Source organism: Centrocercus urophasianus, unplaced genomic scaffold (assembly GCF_019232065.1).
Source record: "Centrocercus urophasianus isolate 14NV4802_14NV808 unplaced genomic scaffold, USGS_Curo_1.0 seq_18, whole genome shotgun sequence".
In the NCBI taxonomy this organism is placed as follows: domain Eukaryota; kingdom Metazoa; phylum Chordata; class Aves; order Galliformes; family Phasianidae; genus Centrocercus; species Centrocercus urophasianus.
The window spans coordinates 11,864,165-11,879,584 of NW_024884733.1; the positions used below are offsets into that span (position 1 = coordinate 11,864,165).

The window sequence follows — 15,420 nt, forward strand, 5'->3', positions numbered from 1 at the left end:
CCTCTGAGACAGGGCTTCAGAAGAGCCCCCAGTAAGGACTACAGTCCCATAAACCAAATTCTGTGCATCAGTGTTCTCATTTGGCAACATGCAGATTTATATAAATAAAAATAAGAAACCAAACCCTTCTTCTGTCAAATCTCTCACTAAATAAGTGTTATGCATAAATACAAATTCTCTGTACCTATAGGGATCTCATGGTATTGCTATCTTTGATGTGGTTTTGAATGAGATTCTTGGACATTCAGGATTGATCTGAAGTAGGCAGGTGTCCTTAAGAAAGAGAGTAATCATGTCTACAAGTGTTAAGTAAGAACTTAAAGAGCTATAAAATGAGAAAGGGATAAATTTCAGGAGCATGGAAAATGCCTTCTTATACTCATTAACAAATGTCAGGTAGATTTGCTGCATTTTTCTAATTAAAAATTAAATTTTGGCATTTCTACATTTTTGAAATACTGCAGTAGAGAAGTGCTATTCTTAGTGTACTCCTTCTGCTATTAAATTGTCTGCTGCTTCATTCTCTTTTGCTACTGTTTCTTAAAGCAGCAGTTACTACTCCTTCCTAGCAACCTCTATCTATGCAGTAGCAACTGACAACTTAAACATATCTATTAAAATATTCTAAAAATAGGTCTGATGCAATAAGAATGAAACAATCATTTAGGAAAACAAAACAAAAGCCCTTTTGACTCTCACTTGAGGCAGAGGGTTTGAAGCGAGTCTTAGCAGGAGTGCAGCAAGACCCTTGCCTTTTGACAGAACTTGCAAAGTTGCCAAGATATGGTGATAGATATTTTTGAGTTTAATACCCTGTTTTTTTTTTGAGAAAACAGTATTAAGACATAGTCTTGGAACATGCAGTTTTCCAGAGACAAATAAAGAATGTCCTTATTTGCATTATATTTGTTCCACAGAGTCACACTCAAAGACAGTGAGACTGTGCAGAAGAGGAGGAATAGAAATGCTAAACAAACTATGTATTATCAATGGAGGGTGAGAGTTATTCCACTCTGAGTCTTTTTTGGAAGTAAACCAAGTGAACAGGGACTTAGTATCAGCTGATAATGTGACAGTTCTGTTGTCCTCTGTATCCTATGGGAATATTTTCTACTTATACTGTATACATTTCTGTTAACTAACATTTTTTTAATGAGAACAAATACAAAATGTTTGATCTTCAGTTCTTTGTCAGATTAAGAGAAGCTGGTGCTCCCATGGCACTGGACACTAGGCTGCTTTTTATTTTCTGTCTGATGATGTGCTTTCACAACATATTTAAGATAAAAGGGCTGCAATCTGCTTTTTGAGTGGAATTTTTCTTCACGAATCTGGATGCTGAAAGGAAGAGCCAGCCTTCCTTGAGCATCACAAGGTTTCATTCACCTACAAGGTTCTTTGTGGCATGCTTAATCTCAAGTGGTTTGATTTACATACATAGCACTTTAGTCTGATTGTTGTTTCATTTGGAAGGAAAAATTCTGAGAAATATACATGTCAACGCAAAAGGAAATAATATTTAAACTTGTCTTCATCCTCATTGGCTTTCTGTATATCTACTCCTTCTATTATACGGCTCTATGCTCTGTCTTCACTTTTTCATTCTGCTTCTGGCATCTGTCTTTCTCATTAGATGCTGCATAGCACTGTGTCACACTGTGTAATGACCAGCAAGTGCAGACCCTACAGATAGTGGTCTAACAGTTGTGTTACAGGCATAAAAAATGACCTGAACGTGTCACAACAGCAACAAACTAAAGGGATGGCAAAGTTGTACAGGGCCATGTGTATTACGCGTGCTGCAATCGAGCAGAAAAACAAAAGTGGTCAAGAAAGACCTAGATAATGCTCAGTCTATTCTCATTTGTGCAGCTCCTGGTCGTAGTCAGAGGCCTTGTTCCAGTTTTAAATAGGAGATGTAGTAAGGGGTGCTTTATAACTTTGTATTTGTTACAATTAAGACCATATGTTTCTTCATTCTTGCAAATGTATGTGATATATGGAAGCAGAACTCTAGATATGATGAAGCTTTCCAAAGAAAGCTTCTTATGTGGAGCTACTCAGAGGAAGTCACCAGACCACCAAAGATGTGCAAGAGACAACAGACAAACCTGAAACATCATTCCTCCCTTTCAGCCTACTTTTATCCTTCTAATTTGAGAGGTCCCTGCTTGAAACCCACACCCTACCCTGGTCAGGCTTTCAATTAGAGCTCCAGTGCAAGCCACCGGATGTGAATCCAGCACCTCCTCTCCTGCACAGCTCTCCTCTCCCCAAGACTCCACTCCAGCTGCACTCACAGGCCGTTAGCAAGGCTCCAAACACAGCTTTTGCATTAGCTGTGAAGAGGACACAGGACAGCTACAGCTTCCTCGTCAGTGCTGTTGGACAGATGGAGCAAAGATATGCAGCCATCCTCCCCCCAACTAGGGTAAAAGAGATACCTAATGTATGCAGCAAGACAGCAGACTGGGAGACCAAGTCTTAGTTGCTGATGGGTATTTGCACATTTCTACTCTTACATTGGTATTACTCTTCCTGATGGACCTAGCTGTGACAGGAGGCTGCAAAGTCGTGCAATCAGTGGCCAGCCCCAGAACAGGGAAATGCTCTTTCATTTTTACCTGCCAGATGGAGACTGGATTTATCATGTGAATTTATCAGCTGTTTCTCCCCGAAGCTTTAAGATGTCCTAGCATAGTCTGCTTCTAGGACAGTATGTTGTCAGAATAGGCTTTTAGTCTGTTCTTTCTTATTCCTCAATAAGAGATATATGTGATTTCCATTAATTCTCTGCAACAGATGCTGTCTTTTTATATATGTATATATGTGTGTGCCTGTTTCTTATTCTTGATTACTTTTTGAACTTATTCACTCTTCCACATTGGACTTTTATTGCTTTTATTACCAGATGGCATAAAGAGCTTTGTGTCATACATTAATCTAGCTTTAAAATTTTTCCATTTTCCTTCAGCGTCTTTTCTGGTTTTTATGCTTCAGCAGCAGTTGGTGTTTGTTTGCAGATCAGTATTTGCTGTCCACGTGTAACATCTAGGCTCTCATCTCCCTGTGGCAGTGGCAGAACTTGGAAGTTCTGCTATTTTGCATGAGATTGGATATGAGTTCTGTTTTCCGTGTAGAGGTACAGACAAGGAGGAATGTGAGACTTGCCAAAAGCAGGGAGAGCCCTCCCTGTCCTGGCAGCAGTTTGCTCATGTCTCTTTTTGTGTTTTCTCAGTGTCCTTGTGGCTCTCTGTGCAGTCACACAGACAGAGGAAGCTCAGTTATAGGCAAGAGTGATCCTTTGGGAGCTCTTTGCTCCTGTACAAAATGATGGCCACAGTGATAACTGTACTGAGACGTTCTGAACACTTCTATTTCTTTATCAGAAGTAATGTTGGAAACACAGAGGCTGCCTAATGCTTTTTAATTTTCTCTTGTCTACCTCTTCTTTGGAACATGCATCATGATGCTTTATCAGTGCAAGTATTGTCTTATCTGTTTTCAAATCCATTTCTCAGATACTAATGTCCATGTTTGTACCAAGGAGGGAGAACAATATTGACTCTCTTCTCTTGTTTTACTCCCATCCTGTGGTGACTCCCCTGTTACTGTTAGCCACTGTGACTTCAGTTGCATTTTAACAAAGACCAATATATATCAGCGGTAGTACTGGTTATGACTGAGTTTGCCTTCTTACTACTTACTTGGCTACAAGTTTGATGTGATTTGTATCTGTTAGACTGTAGATTCTTTGCAAAATTAATTGTCTGTACCTGCAAGCCACCTCACTGAATTGAGATTTCATTACAAATTGAACCTTTAAATATCAATCAAAGTCTTTGGTAGACACGTTTGTCTGTCCCACTGCTGTGCATAGTGTCTGCAGACATGGAGATGTGGACGTGGCACTGAGATGCTGCAAGCCAAAATGTGCACATGAAAGAACAGGCCAGGCTGCATGAGTATCTTGTCATGCTGCAAAATGGTGATGCTGTGAAATGGATTGTGTGCAAAAACAGTAAAAGGTGAGAGAAAGAAATTTAGCTAAGAATATTAACAGCTATTCTGATATTACAATAAGATTCTGACTGTGCACTGAAATTAAGAAAAACAGATCACAGAATCACAGAATCACCCGGGTTGGAAGGGACCTCAAGGATCATGTAGTTCCAACCCCCCTGCCTAGCAGGGCCACCAAACACACACATTCAGATCAGGTTGCCCAGGACCCTGTCCAACCTGGCCTTAAACACATCCAAGGACGGGGCATCCACAACCTCCCTGGGCAGCCCGTTCCAGGGCCTAACCACTCTCCTTGTATAGAACTTCCCCCTAACATCCAACCTAAATCTTCCCTCCTTCAACTTCGATCCATTTCCCCTAGTCCTGCTGTTGTCAGCCCTTTTGAAGAGTTTACTCCCCTCGTGGGTGTAGGTTCCCTTCAGGTATTGATAGGCTGCAATGAGGACACCCCGCAGCCTTCTCTTCTCCAGGCTGAACAAGCCCAACTCCCTCAGCCTGTCCTCATAGGGGAGGTGCTCCAGCCCCCTGATCATCTTAGTCGCCCTCCTCTGGACCCTTTCCAAAATCTCTATGTCTTTCTTGTACTGAGGGCTCCACACCTGGACACAGTACTCCAGATGGGGCCTCACAAGAGCCGAGTAGAGAGGGACGATCACCTCCCTGTCCCTGCTGACCACCCCTCTCCTGATGGAGCCCAGGATCCCATTTGCCTTTCGAGCTGCCAGAGCGCACTGCTGGCTCATGTTCAGTCTCTCGTCCATCAGGACCCCCAGGTCCTTCTCTGCCGAGCTGCTCTCAAGGACCACTCCTCCCAGCCTGTACGGGTGCCTGGGGTTCTTCCGGCCCAAATGCAAAACCTTGCACTTTGCCGTGTTGAACCTCATTAGGTTCACCCGAGCCCAGCCCTCCAGCCTGTCGAGGTCCCTCTGAATGGCATCCCTTCCTTCCACCGTATCAACCGCACCACTCAGCTTGGTGTCGTCAGCAAACTTGCTGAGGGTGCACTCAATTCCCTCATCGATGTCATTAATAAAGATGTTAAAGAGCACCGGTCCCAAGACAGACCCTTGGGGGACACCACTTGTTACCGGCCTCCACCTGGACATAGAGCCATTGACCACCACCCTCTGTCTGCGGCCTTTCAACCAGTTTCTTACCCATCGGGTCGTCCACCCATCAAATCCACTTCCCTCCAATTTGGAGATGAGGATGTGGTGGGGGACCATGTCAAAGGCCTTGCTCAGGTCCAGGTAAATGACATCAGTCGCCTTCCCTTCATCCACCAATGCCGTCACTCCATCATAGAAGGCCACAAGATTAGTTAGGCATGACCTTCCTTTGGTGAAGCCGTGCTGGCTGTCTCGGATCACATGCTCATTCTTTATGTGATCGAGCATGTTGTCCAGGAGGATCCGTTCCATGATCTTCCCAGGCACGGAGGTGAGACTCACCGGCCTGTAGTTCCCCGGGTCCTCCCTGCTCCCCTTCTTGTATATGGGAGTGACGTGACCCTTCCTCCAGTCATCCGGGACCTCACCTGACAGCCACGACTTCTCAAATATGATGGAGAGCGGCTCGGCAACCACCTCAGCCAGCTCCTTCAGGACCCTGGGATGCAAGCCATCCGGCCCCATAGACTTGAATTCATTCAGTCTAAGGAGGCACTCTCGGACTTGCTCTGCCCTTACAGTGGGGAGGGATTTACCTCCTTGGTCCCCACATAGAGGTTTGGGGATGCAGGGTTCAGGGACGTGAAAAAGACTAGAATCCTGGCCACCAGTGAAGACTGAGGTGAAGAACTCATTCAGCACCTCAGCTTTCTCTTCATCTGTTGAAGCCAGTTCTCCTTTTAAATTTACCAAAGTAGGTACGCCCGTTTTGGCCTGTCTCTTTTGGCCAATGTACCTGTAGAAGGTTTTCTTATTGTTTTTCACGTCCCTTGCCAAGTTCAGTTCTGCCTGCGCCTTGGCTTCCCTGATCCCACGTCTGCAAGTCCGGACGGCATTCCTGTATTCTTCCCAGGTGACACAGCCTTGTTTCCAGAGCTTGTACACCCCTTTCTTCGCCCTCAGTTCTCTCAGCAGGTCCTTGCTGAGCCATGCTGGTTTCCTACCTCGCCTGCCCACTTTCTTATTCAGAGGAATGGAGACCTCTTGTGCTTCCAGGAGGGCATCTTTGAAGAGCCGCCAGCTCTCCTCAACATCCTTGTCTTTGAGGGCAGCGCGCCAGGGGATCTTGGCCAGCAATCCATTGAGTAGTTTGAAGTTTGCTTTTCTAAAGTTTAGTGTCCTGATCCTGCTCTTTGCCAGGCCCACATCACTTGAGATCACAAACTCGAAGCAAAACAAACAGAAGCTTAAGAGAAATCACCAAAATGCAGCTTTTCAGACATTTTCTTGAAGAAACCATGTAAATGCAAAGAAATGGAAAGAGATTTCTGCCATTTCTTTTTAGACTAAGCATTTTGCTTTGCCATCCTGTGCAGAAAAGTGCAGTCTGTCATCAGTGTACAAGAGTATAAATTGACTGTATTTACAGTATTTATGTATTAGAGATTTGTTTTCTGATCTGTTGCCTGAATGGAGTCCATTGTGCTCACTGTGTGCAATCAAGAAGGGTTTTGTTGGATACGGGTGTGATGCTGCTGGAACTTCTGATATTTGCTAGATATAACGTAGCTTCAGGGTTGGAGGTGATGAGTAAATAATCCTTCATTCACTGACTCTTATCACACAGAATTGCTCCAGCAAAGAGAGATTAAAGCCAAAGAACTGTATTTCCTATCTTAGCAAGAGAAACTGCCTCTGTTGGTAATAACATTATAGTTTATGCAGTTGTGAAGCTTCTAGATGAATGAACAGGCAATTCAGGTGAAGTTTGACTCTAAGTATAGCAGTCTTAATGTTTCTCACTGCTCATTTGTTTCTAAAGAGATCTAGAAGATGAATTTGCCAGGCAGTGGCTGAAGGGACTTGAGGAAGGTATTTCTACAGCTGCACAAGAGCTAACTGAGCATTTCAAATAACAAGGTAGGTACTCCACCTTATGAGCCTTTGTAACAGTGAGAAATTGCTATCAGAGCATCCACTTTGGTGATCTGTTAACACAAGTGGTGACTGTGGTATCTAAACAGCGGGTGATTTTGACTTGCTGGATGTTGACTAACATGGTTGCCCAAGTAATAGGAACATACTGGACTACTTTTTCAACCAAAACAACTACTTTGGCTCTTATGTATTCATGTTGATAGACAAGGGCCTTGTCCCTTGGCTGGTCTTTCCTGATTCCAGTGAAATATTGGTCAACACCTAGGAATCAAACCCTAGGAAACTTTTTCTTTTCAGGAGCAAAGAAGCAGCTCTTGGAATTGGATGCTATTCTTGTCTTCATTTCTCTGTTCTGGTTTTTCATGTCTCAACTACTATCAAAAAAGCAAAGCATTTCAGCACAAATGAGAACTGACCCCATCCTTTTCTTCCCCTATTCTTAAAAAATGGGATTGTAAGGGTCACCTTTGGTGCAGATGTAAGTTTCTAGTAATGTTTTTTGCTTTTCTAAATGGAGTTTAGTCTGAGTTTCAGACCAAGATCCTAGCCATTTTGATGAGAAGATCTGTAGTACACTTTGTTTTCTGGCTAGACTCCAAGTATATTCTGCCTGGCTTAATTTACTCTGTGCTGCCAACAGAATGACATAGTTTTCACTCCCTTTTCTCCCCTCTGGTATCATGTTGCTATGCACCACTAAAGGAGCTAATCTAAGACAGTCACTGGGCAAAAATGGTGATGGCTGAAGTGCTATCATGCGCTCAGTATCCAGTGATGCTGTACTGGATCAGGGCTCGCTAGCTCAGGGGATGTTGTTACCAACGTCCTTAGATTACTTGCACAAGAGTGCTAGATGCAGAATCTGTGTCCAGACTTCTTTGAGCATGAAATTTGTCTCATGTTTTCCCTGTTTTGAAACACTTTCATGAACCATGAAGGAGAACTGCATGGAGAAATATTAACAATAAAGCTCCATCTGTGGGAAAAGAGAACCGTGCATTCATTTTAAAAGGTAGCTTATAGCTTCCACTGTTTCCTATTTGCATACTCTGCAGCCTACTTAGCAGCATATTTTCAGGTTTGGTTGAAATCTGGCAGAGATTAGTGGCTAATATTTCTTCCACCTTGGGTTCAGTCTTGGGAAAATAGAATTAACTGAGGGATAGTGAAATAGAGACATAAAATGAAATACTTATTATTCTGAAAACATAAAGGGGGGGAGGGGGGAGAGAGTATAGAATTGAGAATATTGAAAGAGTGTTTTATGCAGGATGTTTGGTCTGCAATGTTCTGAATATGAAAACTAATAGCTTGTGCTTTAAATGCCTTTCCTTATAGAAAAATCACATTCTAATTCCTATCTTGTATGGATTTGGGCTTTATTATTTTGCAAACTTGGAAATTCTCTCAGCACTTATTAGAAGATGTTACTTCTGAATGTGTATGATTTTACTTATTAGTTACTTTTATACCAATGGGTCTCTTTCTGATTACTCTGGTCTTGTGTTTTGCCTGAACAGATGTTAGTAGAACTATATTCACAGCGCTAGCACTGCTGCCTTGGGCTTTTCTAAACTCTTTGTAGCAATTTTACCTTCTTTCTGCATTTTTAGGCCAAAGTTCTCAAAGGCATTTTAACACCTGAAGGTTAGTAATTTTTTCAAAGGTATTAATTGCCCATATCTAAATGAATGAAACTATATCTGGATGGAGCAGTTAATATTAAGCTGAACACTTGGATTTGGGCTTTATGTGCTGGCACTTGTGGAATGACTTTAACAACATCAGCTTGAAAGATGATTTTATTTCTTTTTTTGGCTCTACACAGAGAAATAGGATGCTGAGCTATGGAAATAAATTATTTAGGGCAGGTACAGCAAAGGACTTCCATGCATTCTGAAGAGCTCAACTTGAGATTTTGGATATATCCCAAACCCTTGATGAGCTCATTGGACACAGCCAACATGGGCTGAAGGCAGTGAGGGCCTCATCACTGACATAGTGGGGGCAGAGGCAGCCCAAACAATCCATGCAGAACAAATGATCCTGGAAAGGTTCCCAGGAACGAAGAGTGTAAAAGCAGAGATTATACCTCGTTCCAGCAGTGCAGTGCAAAAATGAGCAGTTCTTCAGGAGGCAGATTCTTTGGGCCAATAAAAAGGTGCTTATATACCATAGCTGGAGGATTTGCTAGAGTATCTAGAAATGTCAAAACTCTTTAGCTTGCAGTGGGAGTTAGGCGGATTAACTTTTAGGTGCCTTTGAAAAGTGCAGTTTGTTCTATTCTTTTGAGAATTTTAAGTGGAAGCGTCATGGATTCTGTAGAATCCTTTTGACATGGCAGTTTCTAGATTTTTTTTAAAATCTATTAAGCCCTATATTGAAATAGTGCCTGTGAAGTAAAGAAATCTTCATTTTGCCTCTACTTTGTATGGCACTATGTTTACTGTCTAGCCTTTTCCTGCTGCACTGTAAGAGAAGGAAATCCCTTTGTGCTGCAGTGTACTTAGTTTGAGCTACTTAGCAATATTTCTGCTCCTGATTGTCTTTGAAGAAACTAGAAAGAATACAGCAACAGGGCTTAATTTTCCTTTGATGTTGTTTTGAAACTTTCAGTTTAGGTAGACCAATATCTTTTGGAAGGAGGATAGAGAAGTTGAAAGAGCTGAATGCCTGTTTGGCATGTAGGCTGAAGGCTGGAGATAGATATATATATAAATGTGTATTATCTATGGAAACCTGTGCGAGCCAGTGGGAAGTGAAAGCCTGTGACTCATCCCACATCCAAGAGGAGTTGCTGTAGGATGGACGGCCTTTTGGGGGACAGAGAGTCTTTGTGCTTTACTTGCTAACAAAAAAATTGCAACATGATCATTCATATTTTCCAGTGCCACCATTTTTTCTTAGTGGTGACATAAAGCAAAAGCTGGTTTCTAGAGCTATATTTGTAGCTTTCATGATGCTGCAGAAAAGGTAATATTTAACCTGCTTTGGAGTACAAACTGGATTTTGACTATCCTATCAGTTTGCTATGCTTCTTTAATGGTTGTTATGTACTGTCATGATTCAGTCATACAAAACAAGTTTTCCTCACATTTTAGAAATACATACCTAGAAGTAATTGTTAAATGAGGTCCCCACTGTTAGTTGGTCAGAGCCATGTTTCAGCACAAGGGAAATTTGTCAAGTTACAGAAAATGCTCATCTTGGGGGACAAAAACACAACAATTTAATATGAAAATGCTATCAGGCACTAACTGTGAAAGCACCAATGGTTCTGCTGTAATAACTTATCTTTGTGTCTGCAAGCATTCTTCTAATAGAAAAAAATGATAATAGTGATTATGACATACTATGGCATTTCCACCATTATTTCATTACAGAGCAATATTCTATGTTAGAAAAAAAATCTGTGCTTATATGCAAGCATGAGAATGTTTCTCTGATGTTCAAGTGTTCATTTAAGTGGCAGCTTTACAGTCCTCACCACCAGTCATTCACAGAAACTAGCAAGATTTTATTAAAAAGTTTTAAAAACATTTGTGATCATTTATGCTTCTTTGTCCAAACAATTGAGCATTTAATTTATAGAACCCTGTAGCAATTACACTTTGAAACAACCAAATCACACAAAAGCAGAGCGTCTTCTATAGTGTAATTAATATAATGAAATTCCTTTTGAGATTAGTTTGTCTTTTTTTTTTTTTCAGGTAACATAACCCCACAATCTTTGTTAAAGTATTGTGACTACAGAATTACCCTGGTTATCCTTTTCTTGTTTCTGTCCAACCTGCCCATGGTGCTGTAATTCAATACCAGAAAGCAACAATATTTTTGTTTTATTTGATAGCCTGTACACATTTAAAATAATGCAGGAGCAGTACTCCAGTGCTCATAGATGATTCACTGCAGTGCTCCACAGTGTACTTGCAATTCTGTTCTCTTCATGTCAGCTGCAGCTGTTATAATGGCACATTGTGCATTTACAGCCTGAGATCACTTGGAAATAAAAACAAGATTTAGAATACTTCTAAGCAGTAAATAAGCAAAGAATGATGTTCTCCATGCTCTTTACTGCAGATGCTTTTTGTTTTACAGGTGGTTTCATAACACCTTGGGGCCTACCTAGCAGTTTAAAGGTAACAGTGTCCAATTAAACTATTCTGTTTCCCTCCACACACCACCTCCCTGAAACAGCCTGGTGGGTGAGGAACCAAACAGAGCATGTGGAGATTTTGTTTTTATTGACACAGCATCAATACATTTTCTGTGGCACTAAATTTGCTGCCAACTGAATAATATATTTTTCCTTTTCCGCTCTCGGGTAGAAAGTAAAATCACTTTTTAAGGGAGCTAGGAGTAGAAGGAGCCTTATGGGCAAGAAAGGAAACTATCCTTACTGAATCATCCACCTTGTTCCCTTTTTGGAGCTATTTCCAACAAATTACCGAGTATTTATTTTAATGGTTATTGCTGACAGTAGTGAGCACAGTGTGCGTTCATAACCACTTACAGTTCTCTGTACCCATGGGTGTCACAACAGTCTTTCTCTCTTCTACAAAGGTCTTGTGGGGCTTCTGATTGCTTGTTCTTCTGCTCTGGTGATTTTCTCCTGCCTCCCCTCCCCTCCTGTGGTTCAACAGCCACTCCACTGTGTGCCATGGCAAACAATTTGTCTAGAAAACTGAATTTCTATTAAAAAAAAAAAAAAAAGGAAAATTATTGAGAGATACAAACAGCACATGGTAAGTCTCCATGCTTGGTGCAAAATCCCCACAGAAATCCTGCTTGCTAATGCTGTAAATTAACACTTCAAGTTGAGATAATGAAGTAAGACTATATCAATTTGTCCTCTTCAGAACGTAGTACAGAGTAATTTCACAGAAAAGTCTGTATAAATTGAAGTGAATAACTCATATAATGAGATTAGCTTTTGTTTTTATATTTGGAATTCTCCCAAATGTATCCATTTCTCAAGTAAGAATTTTGCGAATCAAATTTTTCCCAAGTAAGCCTGCATTCAGTTTAGAGTGGCAACAAATGAGAGAGGCCATGGTGAAAATAAGCAAGGGAGAAGAGGAGAAGCCATAACTCTGAGGGAGTTGCAGTCATATGTACAAAGGATTTCTTCTGTGAGACAAGCTTAAAACTGATGACTTTTTAAATTAACTCCAGGCATCCATTACCATAAGATTTTTCTGCTGCTAAGAGCTTAGTATGATTTAAGAAAACCAATCAGTTGTATAGATGATAAAATTGTTCATGATTATTGTAGATGGAATTTCAAGCTTTTTGCAATATAATTAAACTATTAGGCTGAGGAACTAACCATAGCACTGAAGAAAGGGCTTCTATCGGATTTTATATTTTCTCTTACCCAAGCTTTTATGAAAATCCAGCACTGATACCTACCAGAGATAACAAACTGGATTGCAGGGGTTGGTTTTAGTCTGCATTCTAAATCCTGCATCAGAATTTGGCTATGACTTAACAGAAATGTTCACAGTTTGGTCTGCTGAGATTGGAAGTGAGCAAATCAATAGCATGGCATCATTTCATCTTTCTGCCTCACTAAACATGCATGCACTTCTTACTGATAGATTTTTTGTTTGGATTGTTTTGTAGAAGTGGTTTTGGTTAGTAATAAAAGTACAGGCTGAATGGTCACTATAACAGGGCAGTATTGCAAGTTGGATAAAAGTGATTTATGTAGCTAGTATTAGTTTTGTACATAAACAGGTAAAGAATATAAGTCATAGCAGGGCATCATGTAAGGAGTGGACATTGGAGTCACTCCCATGGTATCTCATGTTCTCTGCATTTATAATGCATAATACAATTGCTCTGCATTTAATTTATATTGACAAGTCAGGAAAGAGACTATAAAGAAGTTGGAGGTGAGCACTGCTTGATCTTCCCATATTATCACATTCAATATCAGTTGGGCCTACTCGTCTTCTGCATAGGTTGCAAGGCTCATCTTTTATCTCTGAGATGCTTAGCAATTGCTAGAAATCAGATCTAACATTAATGTGCTTTGCACTAGTCAGGATAAGATGTACAATGTTTCCACTTTAAGCCAGAGTGAGAAGTTTGGTATGGGGAGACAGACTGGATCAGTTTCTGTATTGGTGTGCAGTCTAACCAGGGGCTGTGATGGCACCTGGACCTGATGCTTTTCCAATAACTCATAAACAAAAGTAATAAACTGCTGAATATCTGATCAACCCCAAATCTAGCTTTGCGTGGATTGTAATTTTGATGTGGTTAATTATGTGCACAGTTGTAAACGTAAGGAATACTGTTTTGTTTTGTTTTGTTTTGTTTTTTTGGCAAAGATTCGTCAATGTGTAAAATTGTACAAAGCACCCTGGATTTTCATACATGAGACTTCATTAATTCCTTACTGCATTTTAAAAAGCCTTCCTTACTTGTATTTCTCTTTGTAATTATCTTTACTAAAGGAAGAGTAGTGTGTTCAAAGGCAGTCATTTAATTTTGATAAGATCAGAACTGTAATATTTTTGTTTCCCTGTGATCTGATCTGTCTGTTTCTCTCAGGTTTCAGTGAAGCACACTCCTAAAAAGTGCCGTAGGCTGCAGTCCTTGATGTTAAGATGCTGTTCTGATTAATAGTCAGGCAGCCAGCGAATTAGAGCTGCTGATCCCCAGATGCTGGGCTGGAACTCCAACAACAGTGCAACAGCCAAAATGCAGTGAAGTGGCCAAAAGCAGTAAATAGAGGTCCATGAAGTACTATGTCAATTACCTAGGTAAATAAAATAATAAATACATATAAAGTAACTTGCATAGACAACAGTAGCTGTAGCTTACCTGGCAATCAGTTTGTCAGCTATTTTTTCTATCATATAACAGTTTTAACAGTGATAACGATGTGAAAAAAAATCAGTAGTGTTCTGAACAAAACCTTATTTCAAATTTTAACCCTTAGCTACTTGACCTACTTGCTAGTTGCTGGGAAGTTCATCATGTACTTAATGAGAAAGTATTGTAAATTTGGAGGGGAGGAAAAAAGAAACTGCATGATCCACATAAATAATGTAGTCGAAACTCTGATTTAAATTCAATGCTCAAGTTAGCCTTAAAGTCAGCCTTAACTGTAGAGTTGCAGCTGGCACCTCATAATATGAACACTTAAGTGGCCTGTTGTATTGATCCTCAGCGTCCACAAATGAAGCTATAAACTTTCTTTAGAGCTTTGCTTCTGCTTCAATGCCCGCCCGTGATTTAGACCAGCAGACTTCACAGTAGTTCTGTGTTTCCCTGGATGTGTGGAAATTCCCAGAGCAAACCTGCAAACATCCTGTGTATTTAGTTCTGCAGCTGTGCAAACAGCACAATGCATTTTCAATATTCTGGTTTAAACAAGCACATGGATAATTGAACTTCAAAGCAACAGCTCTGCTTACTCTTTTATGAGCATGCAAATTACTGGTGTGACTTCTCACCGGATTGGGAGCTTAATGGAACAATCAGTCTGATCGAAACCCACCTCGAGGCGGGAGTGCAGTCAGGGGGATTTCTGTGAGGCTAATCCTTGCTTTGCTCACTGGCAGGGTGCAAAATGAATGGCAGCCTGCAGTTAGCAAAGTTATGTTTGAATCCCAGCACTCTGTATGGTTTCTTCCCTTCATAGCCTACATTACTTCTAGAGCAAGAGTCCTGATTCTAGCACTGTTTGCAGAGATCAAGCAGAAGGATAGTAGGTTAGATGTGGAAAAAAATCCATGTCTTCTCAAAGATTTGGTGTGGTTGGATGAAGTGTTCAGTTCAGCATCTTTCAGCAGTTCTCTGCTCAAAGGTTGTTAAAATGTGAGACAGATTTGGCTTCTGTATTTGTATTTCCTGGTCTGATTTTCTTTAAAATGAGCTTTAACTTGGTAAATACCCAGTACTTCCTCCTCTGAGTATTACTATTGTACAGCCAGTTTTTAAATGAAAGGCTGAAAAATACACTAGGTGTCTCAAAGCCAGCCAAAGTGACTTGCCATGTTCTTTTCTAGTTCACTGAAACAGATATGAATGTTTAACTTCCTGCTATTGGGAAGCTCAGCTCTAATTCTAATATAGAAACTCTAATATACAAAATTAAGTCCCAAAGGAGAGGAGAGGCAAAAGTGTGAGGGCACTGTGGAAGCTATCTCCACATAGACATCTGAATGAACTGAAATAACAGAAATTTAAAAAAAAAAAAAAAAAAAAATTATGGCCTGTATTTCCAAGCAGCTGGTCATTTGAAATAAAAGATGATGTTATTTTCAGCAAATGCTGAAGATCCATGGGCTGAAACTTTGCAAGGAGCTGCCTTGCTGTCCTTTGGTCCTAA

General features: G+C 40.7%; 1 protein-coding gene across 2 annotated transcripts in view; it reads right to left on the reverse strand.

Annotated features, from left to right (window-relative positions):
- Positions 1–15,420, reverse strand: part of SNX7 (sorting nexin 7) — an 83,401-nt gene that overhangs the window by 28,551 nt on the left and 39,430 nt on the right. For both annotated transcript variants that reach the window (XM_042819115.1, XM_042819116.1), the window contains exon 9: positions 11,587–11,765. In XM_042819115.1, coding sequence (XP_042675049.1) covers positions 11,587–11,765 — 179 coding nt within the window. The remainder of the gene's footprint in view (positions 1–11,586; positions 11,766–15,420) is intronic.